This window comes from Molossus molossus, unplaced genomic scaffold (genome assembly GCF_014108415.1).
Source record: "Molossus molossus isolate mMolMol1 unplaced genomic scaffold, mMolMol1.p scaffold_m16_p_19, whole genome shotgun sequence".
NCBI lineage: Eukaryota > Metazoa > Chordata > Mammalia > Chiroptera > Molossidae > Molossus > Molossus molossus.
Window position 1 is genome coordinate 30907503 of NW_023425354.1, and position 14856 is coordinate 30922358.

General features: G+C 49.4%; 2 protein-coding genes across 5 annotated transcripts in view; one reads left to right on the plus strand and one right to left on the minus strand.

Annotated features, from left to right (window-relative positions):
- ACLY (ATP citrate lyase) overlaps positions 1-9022 on the minus strand; it is a 45777-nt gene extending 36755 nt beyond the window's left edge. For 2 of the 4 annotated variants that reach the window (XM_036268022.1, XM_036268020.1), the window contains exons 1-4: positions 8886-9022; positions 6824-6830; positions 3296-3472; positions 1977-2099 (exon numbers count right to left, since the gene is read on the minus strand). In XM_036268022.1, coding sequence (XP_036123915.1) covers positions 1977-2099; positions 3296-3472; positions 6824-6830; positions 8886-9022 — 444 coding nt within the window. Of the gene's footprint in view, positions 1-1976; positions 2100-3295; positions 3477-6823; positions 6831-8885 lie in introns of all 4 variants that reach the window. The other 2 variants (XM_036268019.1, XM_036268018.1) reach the window with 1 other exon arrangement.
- Positions 9023-10415: 1393 nt separating this feature from the next.
- LOC118634777 (60S ribosomal protein L6-like) lies at positions 10416-10865 on the plus strand. Its single transcript, XM_036269531.1, has one exon. The coding sequence runs from the start codon at positions 10416-10418 to the stop codon at positions 10863-10865; it is 450 nt and encodes a 149-aa protein (XP_036125424.1).
- Positions 10866-14856: the final 3991 nt, after the last annotated feature.

Sequence of the window (14856 nt, forward strand, 5' to 3'; positions counted from 1 at the left end):
GGGTACTGACCTCTTTTCCCTTAGATTGTCCAACAAAAAAATGACAACAGCCAATACAACAATAGCCGTCCGTTGTGAATGAATCAAAATTATGAATCAAAATTATACCTATTTTTTTGTGTGTGAGGAGTGAAAAAAATATATATATCTGTATATATTTTTTTTGATGTCGCAGAATTTTAATAATTAGTTTATGTCCCATGAGATGAAAAAGGTTGAAAATCGCTGCCCTGAGCTAAAGAAGTCCTCATGAGATCTCCTCTCCCATCTGCTTGCCCTTGTGCCAGTCACACTTCGACATGTACTGACCTTGCATGTTCTCTTTCTGCCTCCTCTGGAGGGTGATAAATGAGCTGCAACACTGCCCCACCCCCAAAGACACAGAGATGGGGAGTCATCTCCCTCCCTGCCATCACACAAAGTAAAGAGCTCAGACAAATCAAGGCTGTGTACCTCAGAGCTCAGGCAGGCAGAACCAGCCTGAGGATGAGAGTCCAGGCTTGGGGATCATGGGGGCAACGGGGAGGGCAATGGTGGGGGCGAGAAGAGGAGAGCAAGAGCTTGACTAGGAAAACTTTCCACAAAGACTTTCATGGCTGAGGACAACAGGCCTGCAGAGCTAATCAGTTTCTGGTGGCAGCCAAGGCAGACAGCCCTCCTCCCGGAGTGTCCCAAAGCCCCCGCCTGCCCTGCATCATTGCTGAGTCAGAGACCAGACAGTGATCCATCAGAGGTAATGAGCACTCCTGGGCCGAAGCTACTGCCAGCTCAGACATCCTGACTTCCAGCTGAGAATAGAGCATGAGGACCTCCCTGGGGACACTGCTTAGCCCCCAACCCTGCTGTCCTCTCCCTGGGAGCACAAAGGTCAAGATCTTTCAGCACCTGAGCTCATGTACAACTTCAAGGATCCCTCTTTACCTATGAGGGCCAGAAACAGAACGAACACGAAGAGCTGATTTAAGGAAGCTCAATCTGAGAGAAAGATGGCTCCATCACCACCTTCATCCCACTTCCGAGGAGCCAGGAAGAGAACAGTCATCCCCAGTCCACAGTCACTCCACATGGGCCAAAGCCAGGTGTGGGTGGCACACATTCTCCCCAGTCTAAGCCAAGCCGCAGCCCATCCCTCCCTTCAGTTCTCCAGTTCCCTCTGGGAGGAGAAAAAGAAATGCAGTTTTATTTCTGAGCATCTCTTAGCCTTCCCAAATCATATTTCACTTCAGCTCTCTCATCTACAGAGTTGATGTTAATCACTAAGCCAGAAAAAGCCAAAAATTAAATTTACTCATCGGTAGTATTAACTGTCACATCCTGGGTTCTTAGCCCAGTCATACCTCTGCTTAAATAATTCCGCATCTCTCTTCTTCAACTTGTTTACCCACCCTCTTAGGGTTTGCACGTCATGACAAGCTACCGTACCCATTCTGAAAATTGAAAAGAATTCCCAGAATGGGCCTCAGAGTCCCGTCTCAGATTGCCAATAAAAAAACAGTCCACTGCCCTGGCCGGTTTAGCTCAGTGGTTGGAGCGTCGGCCTGTGGTCAAGAGACCCGGGTTCGGTTCCCACTAAGGGCACGTACCTCAGTTGCAGTTTGTCCCCGGCCCTAGTTGGGTCATGCGGGTAGCAACCCCTCGATGTGTCCCTTTCACGTCGATGTTTCTCTCTCTCTCTCCCCCTCCCTCCGACTCTATCTGAACAAAAAATGTCCTCAGGTGAGGATAAAAAACAGTCCACTTCCACCTGGCTCTCAATTGTACTGGGGTTACTTTTAAAGCACATCTGGCTATTCGCTGATAGGGGAAGCTGGGAAAGAGAACCAAGACAGGCCCTAAGTCAGCTCTGCAGGACTCCCACCTACCTGGGCTATAATGTGACCAGGGTAGGCATGAGCCATAGGGCTGCTAATCTAGAGGCAGCTATGTGTGCTTCTGCTACCACAGCACGGCCACCCTGATCCAATGCCCAGACTCACTGTGGCTTCCTGACCCAGCCGTGACTTCAGCCAGGACTTGACCCCATCCAGAGTGAGGTTGACGCCCACTAGGCCCAGCTTTCCACGTCGTTTGATCAGCTGGTCTGGCTTGACCACTAAGCTCTGGAACAAGAGGAGTTTATATTTAGAACAAGGAAAGAGAGGGTAGAGAAAGAGGTGACAGTTTGGGGACCCAAAGCACAGTACAGCTTGGGTGGCACCCAATCCACCCCACTTCTCAAACCAATCCCACCCCTCCTTTAGGGTCAACTCCTGGAAGCTTCCCCCACCTGTCCCAGCCTACATCTTTCTTTTGACAACCAGGAATCTAGAACTATCTGTGCCCAGGATAGAGCCTGGCATAGAGTAGGTGCTCACCAAACACCTGCTAAATAAATGAGTCCCTTCCCAAGTGGTATCTTAGCTTCAATAAACCATAAGCTTCTGTAGGTTTTACCTACAGATTTTATCTCTGGCACACTCAAGAGTATGGACCAACCCATGTTCCAAAAGGAAGAACAGAGGGATAGAGCCTTGGGGTGACAAAGGACCACAGAGGTCATCTGATCAACCCCATCCCTATGCTTGAACCCTGTCTACAAGCCCAACAAGCATTCCCAGCCACAATTCATACACCTCCGGTGCCAGGAAATTCACTACCTCCAGAGGCAGCTCCCTTTGCGGTTGGGTTGCCTCCCAGTGGGAGGAAACGTGCATCCCTGAAGCCCACCACAGTCCTCTGGGCCCTGCCAAAGAAGTCTGAACTTCCCAACCCTTGCCAACAGTGGCCCTGCAGGGATCTGAAGAAGAGCCTCTATGCCAGGCTGCCCAACCCCCCAAGGCCATTAGCACAATGTCACACTTCCTCATGGCCCTGACATTCATGATATGCTCCACTTGGGGGTAGGGAGAGGTGGCAGACAGGGCACATACCTATTTACTGGGCATCTACCAGATGACAGGCAGCACACTAAATGCTTACCAGACCTTACGACTAATCCTTACAGCTCACAGGGTGAGTGTTATGCCAATGAAACGCAGAGGTAAAATGGTTTGCTCCAGGCTACATGGTTCATAAACAGAGGGCTGCCACTTGGACTCATTTGTCCAGTTCCAAGGCCATGCTCTGCATGCCATGCCAGGGTACCTCTACAAGCAGGGAGCTGAACACAAAACCCTGCTCAGCCCACTGCATGCTGTCCACTGATGCAGGCAGTCTGCCATCACATGACCCACTTGGACATCTCCAACAAACTGACTGCTTTCCCGTCCTCCGACTCTGGGCCTGGATGAAGGGTCCAGGGTGGGGGCAAACTCACCTGGCTGAGCAGCCAGGGGTGGTCCTGCAGCAGACGGGCCCAGTCTGTGTCAGGGGTGACGCGGGCGTACTTGAACCTGTTCTGGATGGCCGAGGTGGTGCAGATGTACTTGTAAAGGAGTTCTTTGCCCGTCTGCTCTGAAATCGCCTTGGCTGACATGGCTGCAGAGGACCTGCTCTACCTGTTGGGGTAAGAGGAGCTGGTCAGAGGGGCAGAAAATGGAAGCACTATGTTCTCCAGCAGGGCAGACAGATGGCTAGCTGCCCCCAGACAATAAAACCAGATGTCAGCACTTCTCAAGAGGGAGAAAAAGGGCTGCCCAGCAGGACGAATGGGATCTCAAATAGCAGAGGAGGATCAGGAATGGAGGGAAGATGGTACGAAATATAAAGCTGGCATTTCCCCTAGGACTCTTGGCCTCAATCCCATCTCTACTCTCTCTAGGCAAACCAGCTCACTCATGACAACATTCATCCTACAACAATGGCAAATGGATGGGGAGACCAGGATTATCAGTGGTATGACCCAAACCCGAGTGCTGATCCCACCCGAGGTGGGCACACAGACAGTGAGACACACCCTGTAGTTCTGTGACCTGAGGGAGAGCACAGCCAAACCGTGCAATGCTGGCCTGACTGCCCCTACAGGTTTTGTCTCCCCCACACCGATTCACGCACTTCATGCACTTACACACACCACCAAGCTGAAGGCCAGGCCAGCAAGGTTAGTTAACCTCAGGCAAGATCAAGACCCTGAGAAGCAAGGAGGAAGTCATCCCAAAGCTCTTTTCTCCCAGGCACTAGACTTCCACCCTAGTTCAGAGCAGACACAGGGTGGGGGAACTATGACCTTCAGTGCAATCCACCCAGCCCACTGAGTCACCTAGCTTCTAATTTAGAGCAAAACAGAGGCTTCCCTGGGGACCACCCTGTGCTGGTCACTTCTAACTGAGCCAGGGCTGGGGGAGGGGGGCACAAACCATCATTAATCATATGTATATAGAAACTCACTATAGTGAGCCCTGTGAGGTGCATCGAGATTCATAACCTTGCTTCTTAGATGAGGAATAGAAGCTCAGAGGAGTTAAGACAACTTCCCCAAGAAGCCTAAATAACTAGTAGGGGACCCAAGACTTGAACCCAAACCCTCTAACTCCCCAGAAAACCCCACACTTCAGCTCAAGAAAAAAGACCATTTCTAAAAGGAATAGGCCATGCCCCCCCCCCCCCTTCACCTCAAAAATGAGTCTGTGTGCGCCCTGGCCAGTTTTGCTCAGCGGTTAGAGCATCAGCCTGCAGACCAAAGAGTCTAAGGTTTAATTCTGGTCAAGGGAATGTACCTCGGTTGCGGTTCTGTCCCTGACCCTGGTCTAGGTTGTATAGAAGGCGGCCAGTCGATGTGTCTCTCTCACATCGAATGTTTCTCTCTCTCTCCCTCCCACTCTATCTGAAGAAATGTAAAAATATCCTCAGGTGAGGATTAAAAAACAATGAGTCTGGCCCTGGCCGGTTTTGCTCAGCGGTTAGAGCATTGGCCTGCAGTCTGGAGAGACCTGGTTCGGTTCCCGCTAAGGGCACATACCTCGGTTGCAGTTTGTCCCCAGCCCTGGTTGGGTTGTGTGGGTGGCAACCACTCGATGTGTCCCTTTCACGTCAATGTTTCTCTCTCTCTCTCTCTCTCTCTCTCTTCCTCTCTCCCCCTCCCACTCTGTCTAAACAAAAAAATGGAAAAATGTCCCTGGATGAGGATAAAAAAATTAAATAAATACAAAAAAAAATGAGTCTGTGTGACACTTTAATTTCCCTTCCTACCCCTTTATCCTAACATCTCTCCCATGGGTAGTGACGGGAACAAGTTGGAGAAAGGAACAGGGGAGAGAAAGGGAACCAAGTCATCATGCTAAGAGCTTGGTCAGATCAGGAAGTCACTTTTATCTCTCCCACAAAGATCCAGAACTAAAGCTGTTGAATTTGCTGGAGGAGAAAAAGCAAGTGCAAATAAAGGAGGGCAGAGTTAGGGAGTTGGCTGGTTTATAAGGGAGCTTGGTCTCCATGCCCAGCTTAAAGAAGGCCAATGTTCCAGGGGTCACTCTGTACCTCCCTCCCAAATGACCGGCCTGGAGCTTCAGGTTCTAGTCCTGGCTTGGCTGGTTCCCTCAGCCTCCCAGCTGGTCTAGAGCTGGGCACAATAGGTGCATTCAGTCTGGTGTCTGGCCCAAAGTGGGGTAGCAGAGAAGGGACTCAAAGCAGACATTCCCTTTTCTGGCCTCCCCATGAAATGACTTCTAGCTCCATCTCAACATGAGTTTCAGAAGACGTTTCAGCCAGCCCCAGTGCCCCACAGTCCTCCACCCCAACCCACTCCAGCTCCATTTTCTCAACCTTCTTGACTCAGACCAGAAAAACTGGTCCTGAAATCAGATGGGTACACCTGTCCCCACCCCTCTCCCAAATAGAGTGCAGCCCAGAGCAGATCAAACAGAGAAAGGAGGGGGCAGCTTCTGACACATCAGGCATGAATGATCACAAAATCCAGGAAGAAGGAAGCCCTTCAGCTAAGCCTCTCCAGCAGAGATAATTCTGACAGACACTCCTGAGACAACAGTCCCCCAAACCTGGAACCTGCCAAAACAGAGTCCCAACTTTGGATAGGACAAAGTGACAAAAGGGACCTCTGTAGCTGAAAAGTCACAATTTTCTTGAGATCCAAGAGTTCATCTCCATACGGTCCTCAGAAGAAGATGGGAGAGAAGACAAAACAGGGAGATGATACAGGACAGGGAAGATTCAGCCCTGGCTGGTTTGGCTCAGTGGTTAAGAATACTGGCCCAAAGAAAGAAGGATTGAGTGTTTGATTCCCACACAAGGATTGTGTGTTTGATTCCCAGACAAGGGCATGTAGGTTTGATCCTGACCCCAGTCGGGGCCCTGCAGGAGGCAACCAATGGATGTTTCTCTCTCCACCCCCCACCTCCCCCACCCCCACCCCATCCACTCATTCTAAAAATCAATGGAAAAATATCCTTGGGTGAGGATTAACAAATAATAATAATAATGCAAAACATTTTCCAGCATACCAAAACAGATTTGCCGCCAGAGCGCTCTGGCTTAGATGGGGCAACCCCTCTCAAGGCCAAGACAGACAATTTACAAGATAGAATAAAAGCAGGAAAAGCGCCCTGGCCGGTTTGGCTCAGCGGTTAGAGGGTCAGCCTGCAGTTCAGAGAGACCCCGGTTCGGTTCCCGCTAAGGGCACGTAACCTCAGTTGTAGTTTGTCCTCAGCCCGGTTGGGTTGTGCGGGTAGCAACCACTCAATGTGTCCCTTTCATGTCGATGTTTCCTTCTCTCCCTCCCACTCTATCTGAACAAAAAATGAAAGTCCTCAGCTGAGGATTTTAAAAAAAGGCAGGAAAAGAGCCTGGCCTGATCAGGGTACACACGTGGGTTTTGGGCTTGATCCCCAGTAGGGCATGTATAGTAGGCAGCTGATCTATGTTTCTCTCTCACATGGATGTTTCTATCTATCACCCTTCCTCTCTCTCTAAAAATAAAATAAACATTTCTTTAAAGGCAGGAAAAGAATCGCTTCTGTATATTCACCAATGCAGGGTAAGAAGGCTCACAAACCCAGGGATTACACTGGGTGGAGATAAATTGCAAATTTAACCATTCAGCAGGGCTTTGAAATCTCTCTAGGGCAGTGGCTCTTAACCTATTTGAGGTCTCAGACTCGTTTGAGCATCCAAAGAAAAGCCCAGAAAAATGTGCACATACCCAATTGTGTTTGTCATCTCAAGGTGCTGACCTGTGACTATCATCTGATGGTCCCAGCCCATAAGTTAAGAACATTTGCTCCAGTGACAATGAGACTTAAAGTGTGTATCAATCTGGGTTTGAGGTGCAACCCCACAAAGTCTTTGGTTGAATATGCTGTCAAACTGGTGATAGATGGTTTCAGGGGAGAGTTAAGACCCCCCAGGGATCGGCTCTGGTGCCCAAGAAACTGTTATCTAGTAACAGGTAAATGTGTAAACAATTTGAGGGAAATCATGCCAAGGAACCTAAAACACATACACACACACTCCAAAGGAGAGACCTTACGAGCTGATGGGGGTCTTTTCTGCAGACAGGGTATATGACCCAGGATTGAATTCATCTACAGCAGCCACCAAGGGCAGAAGCAGCCCACAGGGAAGGCTGAATGAAAGAAGCCTGTTCCCCAGGAATGTACTGCTGGGACACAGCCAGTAGAGCAGAAACGCTGGGGATGCTGCTTAGGGTCTCTCTCCAGGAAAGACAAAAAGTACTCATTTTAAGGTTAGTAGCTGTAAGATTGGGGTTGTTTTGTTGTCTTTTTTGTAGGTTGGGTTTTTGTTGTTGTTGTTGTTGTTTGTTTGTTTTTTTAGGGAACAGGCAATCCCTGAAGTAAAGGAGAGGGCAGTTCTGTGAGTGTCCCCTACATAGTGTCAGAATGAGGGTGGAGATACCAGCGGCCAGGTGTCTGAGTGGATCGTCCCATCAAAGTCTCCTAAGTTGTTTAAGAAGCTATGTAAAAGGTGAAAATTACTAGCCTGGGCAGCTGGGGTCTACCAGTTAGCTGTCACTAACCCAGCATTTCAGAAGTCCAAGGCATTGAGCTGGCTGAAACAGAGCAAAGTTACTGTGCTATGCACTGCTCCCCACCATCCTCTGTAAAACCTCCTTCCCAGGCAGGCTTCGGGGGACCACCTAACGGCATAACTCCTTAGAACTGCACAGTATCTGCCAAGGTTGGAGAGGGCAGACAGAGGGGGCGGGAGCTGGCCCTCTGCCAGTCCCGACAGGAGGGCGGCGGCATCCTCCGGCCCCTAGAGGACCTTGCTTCAGCCAAGCTCGGCTTCAGCGCCAGGGTTGGGAGGAAGACGGGCACCTCGGCCATCTGTCGCTAAGAGGCTTGGCCCGACGGCACTTCCAGAGCGAGGAGGGTCCTTATGCGTTGCTACTCTATGGCCAGGTCCTCCCAGCGAGGCCAGGCCTCGGGCAGCCTGGGGCAGCCCGACCCCGCGTGGCCCGCTGCGGCCGCATTCCCGATTCGCTCCCTCCACTTCGGCGCGGGGCTCAGCGGACTCTACAGAACTAGGAGGAAGGGCCTGAGCCTGGCTTGTGAGGGATTGGAGTGGGGCAAGTGGCCACCGTTCTCTCTACTTCCCGTCTCCCGCATCAGGTGGGGTAACCGGATGGGCGCAAGAGGTGGCCCAATAAAGCCCGAGGACGCCCGATAACTGGCCACCGGAGGGGGTGAGGGGCGCCAGCAAGGAGTAAATGCGATTCCGCAAAGAGAAAAGAAGCAAGGACGGCGGCAAGCCTGTGCAAACTCCCAGGAACTGGAAGGTGGGAGAGTTGGGGGTTAGTCGCACGTGGAAGCCGGTCAGGGTCCCGAACGAAGTCTAACCTAAAGGCTAACCCCCCCCCCAAACTTCCAAGCAGGTGCAGAGAGGGTGCGTTAACACCAAGCCGGCCTCAGTGGAGGCGGTTCCGGGTTGAGGGAGGGAGGCAGGAAGCTCCTGGGCCAGGTGGGGACCCCCGGCGAAAGCAGCCGCCCACCACTCACCTCTCTGCTTGAGTCAGTGCGTGGCGCTCCTCCACAAGACCAGATTCAACGCCCACTATCCGGAGCGCGCCAGCCTCCCGAAGCCGCCGGGGGTCCGGCTTTTGTCCTGGCCCTGGAGGGCTTCTCCCCGCCCCCATCAGCACACGTCGCGAGCCGCTCGGCGATTGGTCATATGCGTTCCGTAGCCTGAGCCCAGGACTCCTCCCAATTGGCTGTCTGGTATAGCCCCGCTCCCGAGGGCGGGCCCGAGGGCTGCTGGGACTTGTAGTCCCTCCAGCGTATCCATTCCAGACGGCCGGCGGGCACCGCCTCTCCAGAGCCTGCTGGGCTGCGGAGGGATCGGGGGCGGGGCCTCGGGTGGGGAGATGGGCCGAGCTACACTGGAAAGAGAACCTACCCGGCTGGGGGCAGTGGCCTGATCGCTTAGGGGCTGGGCCGACCGCCACTCCGTCGTGGGTGTGGAGCGGGGGGAACAGGGGTGTATTGTTTGTTGGCTGAACAGGTTGTAGCGCTGCTTTGGGGACCTGGAGTCTCCTTCCTATCTCCCCTTGGGAGAAACTGACGTCCGCATCCCAGCTGCCTGAAATGGGCCACACCTAACCCAGTTGCTTAACCCCGCTTTTTAAGCAGCCGTGACAGACTGCTTTCCCATATGCACGTGGACCCTCTCGGTTGAGCCGGTGGGGCGAGGCTGAGAACCGAGGTTAACATTCCAGACTTCCCAGTGTGGGATTGGGCGGGGACAGGGTGAGCAAGTGGGGCTAGGAGGGTGCCAGTCGCACCGCCTTGAGTCCCACTCGCCTATTCACCTCAGCGCGGATTCACGGAAGTTTCCAGCGCAGGGCTGAGGCCGGCACTGCCACTTTCCTGTTCCTCCTCCCTCCATCTCACTCATAGACTGTAATGAATAAACTGCTGCCTCCCTATTTGCCATTACTTGTGAAACAGACTACATTTTCCAAACCAAAAACTAAAAGGTCTGAGCCGAAGGAGATCACATCCACAACCAAGGTCAGTGTAGAGCAAAATGGCTTTATTGCATACGCCTGGGTGCAGGCGGGCTGAACGGAGAAGGGGTCAGCTCTAGCCTTCTTTGCTCTCTGGTTTACACAGGCATAAATTACAGAAACTACAAAAAAAAAACTACATTAAAAAAAAAATCGCTTTGTCCCATCTTGCAAGATGGGGGAGGGGGGCAGGGGGGCTGAGAAGCCAGATACTAAGGAGAAGAAACCTGATACTAAGGAGAGAAACCTGGAGCCAAGAAGGCTGATGCTGGTGGCAAGGTTAAGAAGGGTAACCTCAACGCCTAAGAAGGGGAAGCCCTACTGCAGCTGAAACCCTGTCCTAGTCAGGGGAATTGGCAGATATTCCCGGTCGGCTATGTATTCCCGAAAGGCCATGTACAAGAGGAAGGATTCCGCAGCTAAATTCAGGATTAAAAAGAAAAAGGAGAAAGTTCTTGCTACTGTCACAAACCAGTTGGTGGCGACAAGAATGGTGTAACCCCAAGTGGTTAAACTTCGCAAAATGCCTAAATATTATCCTACTGAAGATGTGCCTCGAAATCTGTTGAGCCAGGGCAAGAAACCCTTCAGTCAGCATGTGAGAAAATTGCGGACCAGCATCACTCCCGGGGCCATTCTGATCGTCCTCACTGGGTGCCACAGAGGCAAGAGGGTGATTTTCCTGAAGCAGCTGAGCAGTGGCTTGGTACTTGTGACTGGACCTCTGTCCCTTAATCGAGTTCCTCTGCGTAGAACACACCAGGAATTTGTCATTGCCACCTCCACCAAAATTGATATCAGTGGTGTGAAAATCCCCAAACATCTAACTGATGCTTACTTCAAGAAGAAGCTGCAAGCAGCAGAGGTGATCTTCGACACAGAGAAAGAGAAATACGAGATTACAGAGCAGCGCAAGGTTGACCAGAAAGCCCTGGACTCACAAATTCTGCCAAATATCAAAGCTGTTCTTTAGTTCCAGGGCTACCTCCACTCTGTGTTTGCTCTCACAGATGGGCTTTATCCTCATAAAATGGTGTTCTAAATTTCTTACAAAGAACCTAATTAAATAAATGAAAAAAAAAATTGCCCTGGCCAGTTTGGCTGAGTGGTTGGAGCATCAGCCTGAGGACCAGAGAGTCCCGGGTTTGGTTCCCACTAGGGGCACGCACCAAAAAAAAAAGAACCACATTCTCTTGCCACCACTTAATTGGTACCAGGGTTGATACAAGCTGTCTCAGAAGTAAGGGAGGAATCTGTTGGAGATGAGATTGTTATAGAGATCAGGGCAGTGATTAATCTTTCTTTTTTTATGGTCCCTCCAAGTTTTCCAGGGTCATCATTAACCTCTTATCTTCATGGTTCCTCTGAATGTCAGTCCCAGGATTTATAGAAAACTGCTTAGGTGTTTACGTGCAGGAATAACTGGTCAGAATGGAGTTTAATTTTGTTAAAACATTACTAACCCTTTCAAGCAGGAGCGATAGAGGGAGGAAGAGAGAGAAACATTGATGTGAGAGAGACACATCGACTGATCGCCACCTGCATGACCCCGACTGGGGCCAGGGACAAATTGCAACCGAGGTACATGCCCTTAGCGGAAACTGAACCCGGGACTCTCTGGTCCACAGGCTGACGCTCTAACCGTTGAGCCAAACTGGCCAGGGCTTGAGTTAATGTTTGAATATGGTGTGAGGTAAGGGTTAAGAGATTTTTTGTTAATTTGTTTGTTTTGTTTTGGCATATGACTATCCAATTGTTCCTGTTTGTTTTGTTTTGGCATATGACTATCCAATTGTTCCAGCAGTATGTGTTGAAAAGATTATCCTTTCCCCATTGAATTTCCTTGGCAAATTTGTTGAACATTAATTGATCATAGACATGTGAATCTATTTCTGGACTATTCTGTTCCATTGATCTATATATCAATCTTTTTTTTTTTTCCTCACCCGAGGACATTTTTCCATATTTTTGTTCAGATAGAGTGGGAGGGAGAGAGAGAGAGAGAGAAACATCAACTTGAAAGGGACACATCAAGTGGCTGCCTCCCGCACAACCCAACTGCAACTGAGGTACATGCCCCCAGTGGAAACCGAACCCGGGTCTCTCTGGACTGCAGGCTGATGCTCTAACTGCTGAGCCAAACCGGCCAGGGCTATATATCAATCTTAGGCTAATGCCTTTATTGTAGCTTTATTTATTTATTGAATCCTCACCAGAGGACATTTTTCCATATTTTGTTCAGATAGAGTGGGAGGGAGGGGGGGGGGAGAGAGAGAGAGAGAAACATTGACGTGAAAGGGACACATCGAGTGGTTGCCACCTGCACGACCAGGGCTGGGGACAAACTGCAACCGAGGTACATGCCCTTAGCAGGAACTGAACCGGGGTCTCTCTGGACCGCAGGCCGAAGCTGTAACCGCTGAGCCAAACTGACCAGCATTTTATTGTAGCTTTAAAATAAGTCTTAAAAGCAGAGAATGTAAACTCTCTTGGTCCTTTTTCAAAATTATTTTGGCTAGTCTAGGTCCTTTGCATTTCCCCATAAATTTTAGAATCAGCTTGTCAATTACTTTTAAAAAATGTGTGCTGGGATTTTGATTGGGATTGCATTAAATCTATAGATTTCCTCTTTGCAGGAGTTTTGTTTTGTTTTTCCAATTAATTGATGATTACTTCAGCAGTGTGTTTAACTCATCTATGTACTCATCTTAACAACCTAGAACAGGATGATTTTCACTCCAGTGCGTGGGGTTGCTGATCCTTACACACGTTGTGAACTTAAGTCTGGCTTTTTCTCACCTCCTTCTCTACTTAGGTGAAATCCGGGTGCCACCTACTTACCCTCAGCTCAGTTATGCATTTTCATCTTAATCCCCTGAGGAGCTGTTTCTGACCCATACTAAACCCTAAGTGAATCATTCACTCATCTGGGGGTCATACCACTCTGTCCTCATCTCCCTCATAGGCACACAGAACTTTGAATAATTTAACTTTGGGCAGTCATTATTGTTTATTCATCTCTCTCCCTGATTAGACAGAACTCTTCCAGGGAAGAAACCATGTTATTTTTTTATTATCTTGGTATTAAAGGCATTCTTCTTTTAGTTAAGCCTTTTATTTTGAGGTCATTATAAATCCATATGCAGTTGTCAAAAATAATACAAAGAGATCCTATGTACTTTTTACCCAGTTTCCCCCAATGGTAACACCTTGAAAAACTTTAGTACAATAACACAACCAGAAAATTGACACTGACACAATCCACTGAATTTATTTACATTTCCCAAGTTTTACATGTACTTATTGTGTGTATCTACTTAAGGATATCGTTTTACTATTTAAACTTTAACTTAGCTCCTATTATGTGCCAGCAGTTGAATTCTGTAAATACAAGGTTAAGACAAGATCCCTGTCTCCATGTAGTCTAATGGTTAGCACCTCAGAACTGGAGTCTGAGTGCCTGTGCTTGAATTTTCCTCTGACACTTGCTAGTTCAGTGATCTTGGACATGTTACTAAACTTCCTTATCTGCCTTGGACAGTTTGGCTCAGCAGTTAGAGCACTGGCCTGAGAACCAAAGGGTCACAGGTTCGATTCCCAGTCAAGGGCATGAATGAGGCAACCAATTGATGTGTCTCTCACATCTATGTTTCTCTCTCTCCCCCTCCCTCCCTTCCACTCAATCAAGAAAATCAATGGAAAAATATCCTAGGGCGCCCTGGCCAGTTTGGCTCAGCAATTAGAGTGTTGGCCTGCACTCCAGAGAGACCCAGGTTCCGTTCCCACTAAGGGCATGTAACTCAGTTGCAGTTTGTCCCTGGCTCTGGTTGGGTTGTGTGGGTGGCAGCCACTCAATGTGTCCCTTTTATGTCAATCTCTCTCTCTCTCACTCTCCCTCCCTCCCATTCTATCTGAACAAAAAAATGGTAAAATGTCCTTGGGTGAGGATAAAAAAAAAAAATCCTAGGGTGAGGATTAACCAAAAAAAAGAGTAATAATAAACTTTTTTTCCCCCCTCATCTGAGGACATTTTCTTTTTCCCATCTTTTGTTCAGATAGAGTGGGAGAGAGAGAGAGAAACATCAACGTGAGAGAGACACATGGAGTGGTTGCGACCCACCCAACCCAACCAGGGCTGGGGACAAACTGCAACCGAGGTATGTGCCCTTAGCGGGAACTGAACTTGGGTCTCTCTGGACCGCAGGCCAACGCTCTAACCGCTGAGCCAAAACCAGCCAAACCAGCCAAGGCAATAATAAACTTCTTTATCAGTTCCCTTATCTCAAATAACAATAGTCCTCCCACATAGGGTTGTACTGTGCTTAGCAGTATGCCTGGTATCCTAAACCAACACTTAATCCCCTTAGGGTGGGGTGCACCAATTTATATATGATAATATTAGTTATTTACTGACCACCTTCCATAAGCAACTGTATGCCAGAGACTTCACTTCTGCAAGCAGCCTTAGGATAGATAGGTCACAGTCTCATTGGTGTTGGGAAAAGTAATGTAGTAAAAGCAAGGGTGTTTGTTGGAACCTAGTCCACTTTGGGAGCGGGACGGGGAGAGAATAGGGAAGACTGGCAGGAAAGGCGCTGATCCAGGCCTGCCACTAGCAGGGGTTCAATACATGTATTAAACTGAAGATTGAAGTCAACGTTATTTTCCACCTTGTCTCATGCAGACCTTCACATCTGGAAGGTTTTATTATCTTCCCGCTCACTAGGCAGAAGGAAAATGAAAGGCTCACAGCCCTTACCGGACAGCCGCGGGTTGCACGATTAGGAAATGATGACCGCCCAAGGACTACTCCCACTCCAAACCCAGTGCTTTCTCCCCGACGGCGGCGGAACACGTGGGGCACATATCCTTGCCACGTGCGCCTTATCCCTATTTAGAATTCTGCCCACAATCCTCTTCCTATTTTTCTGTCTGTAAATTCTGGACACCAAGCAACAGTGCAC

Coding starts and splice junctions, on each gene's coding strand:
- LOC118634777 (XM_036269531.1), top strand. CDS start 10,416: ATGCCTAAATATTATCCTACTGAAGATGTGCCTCGAAATCTGTTGAGC.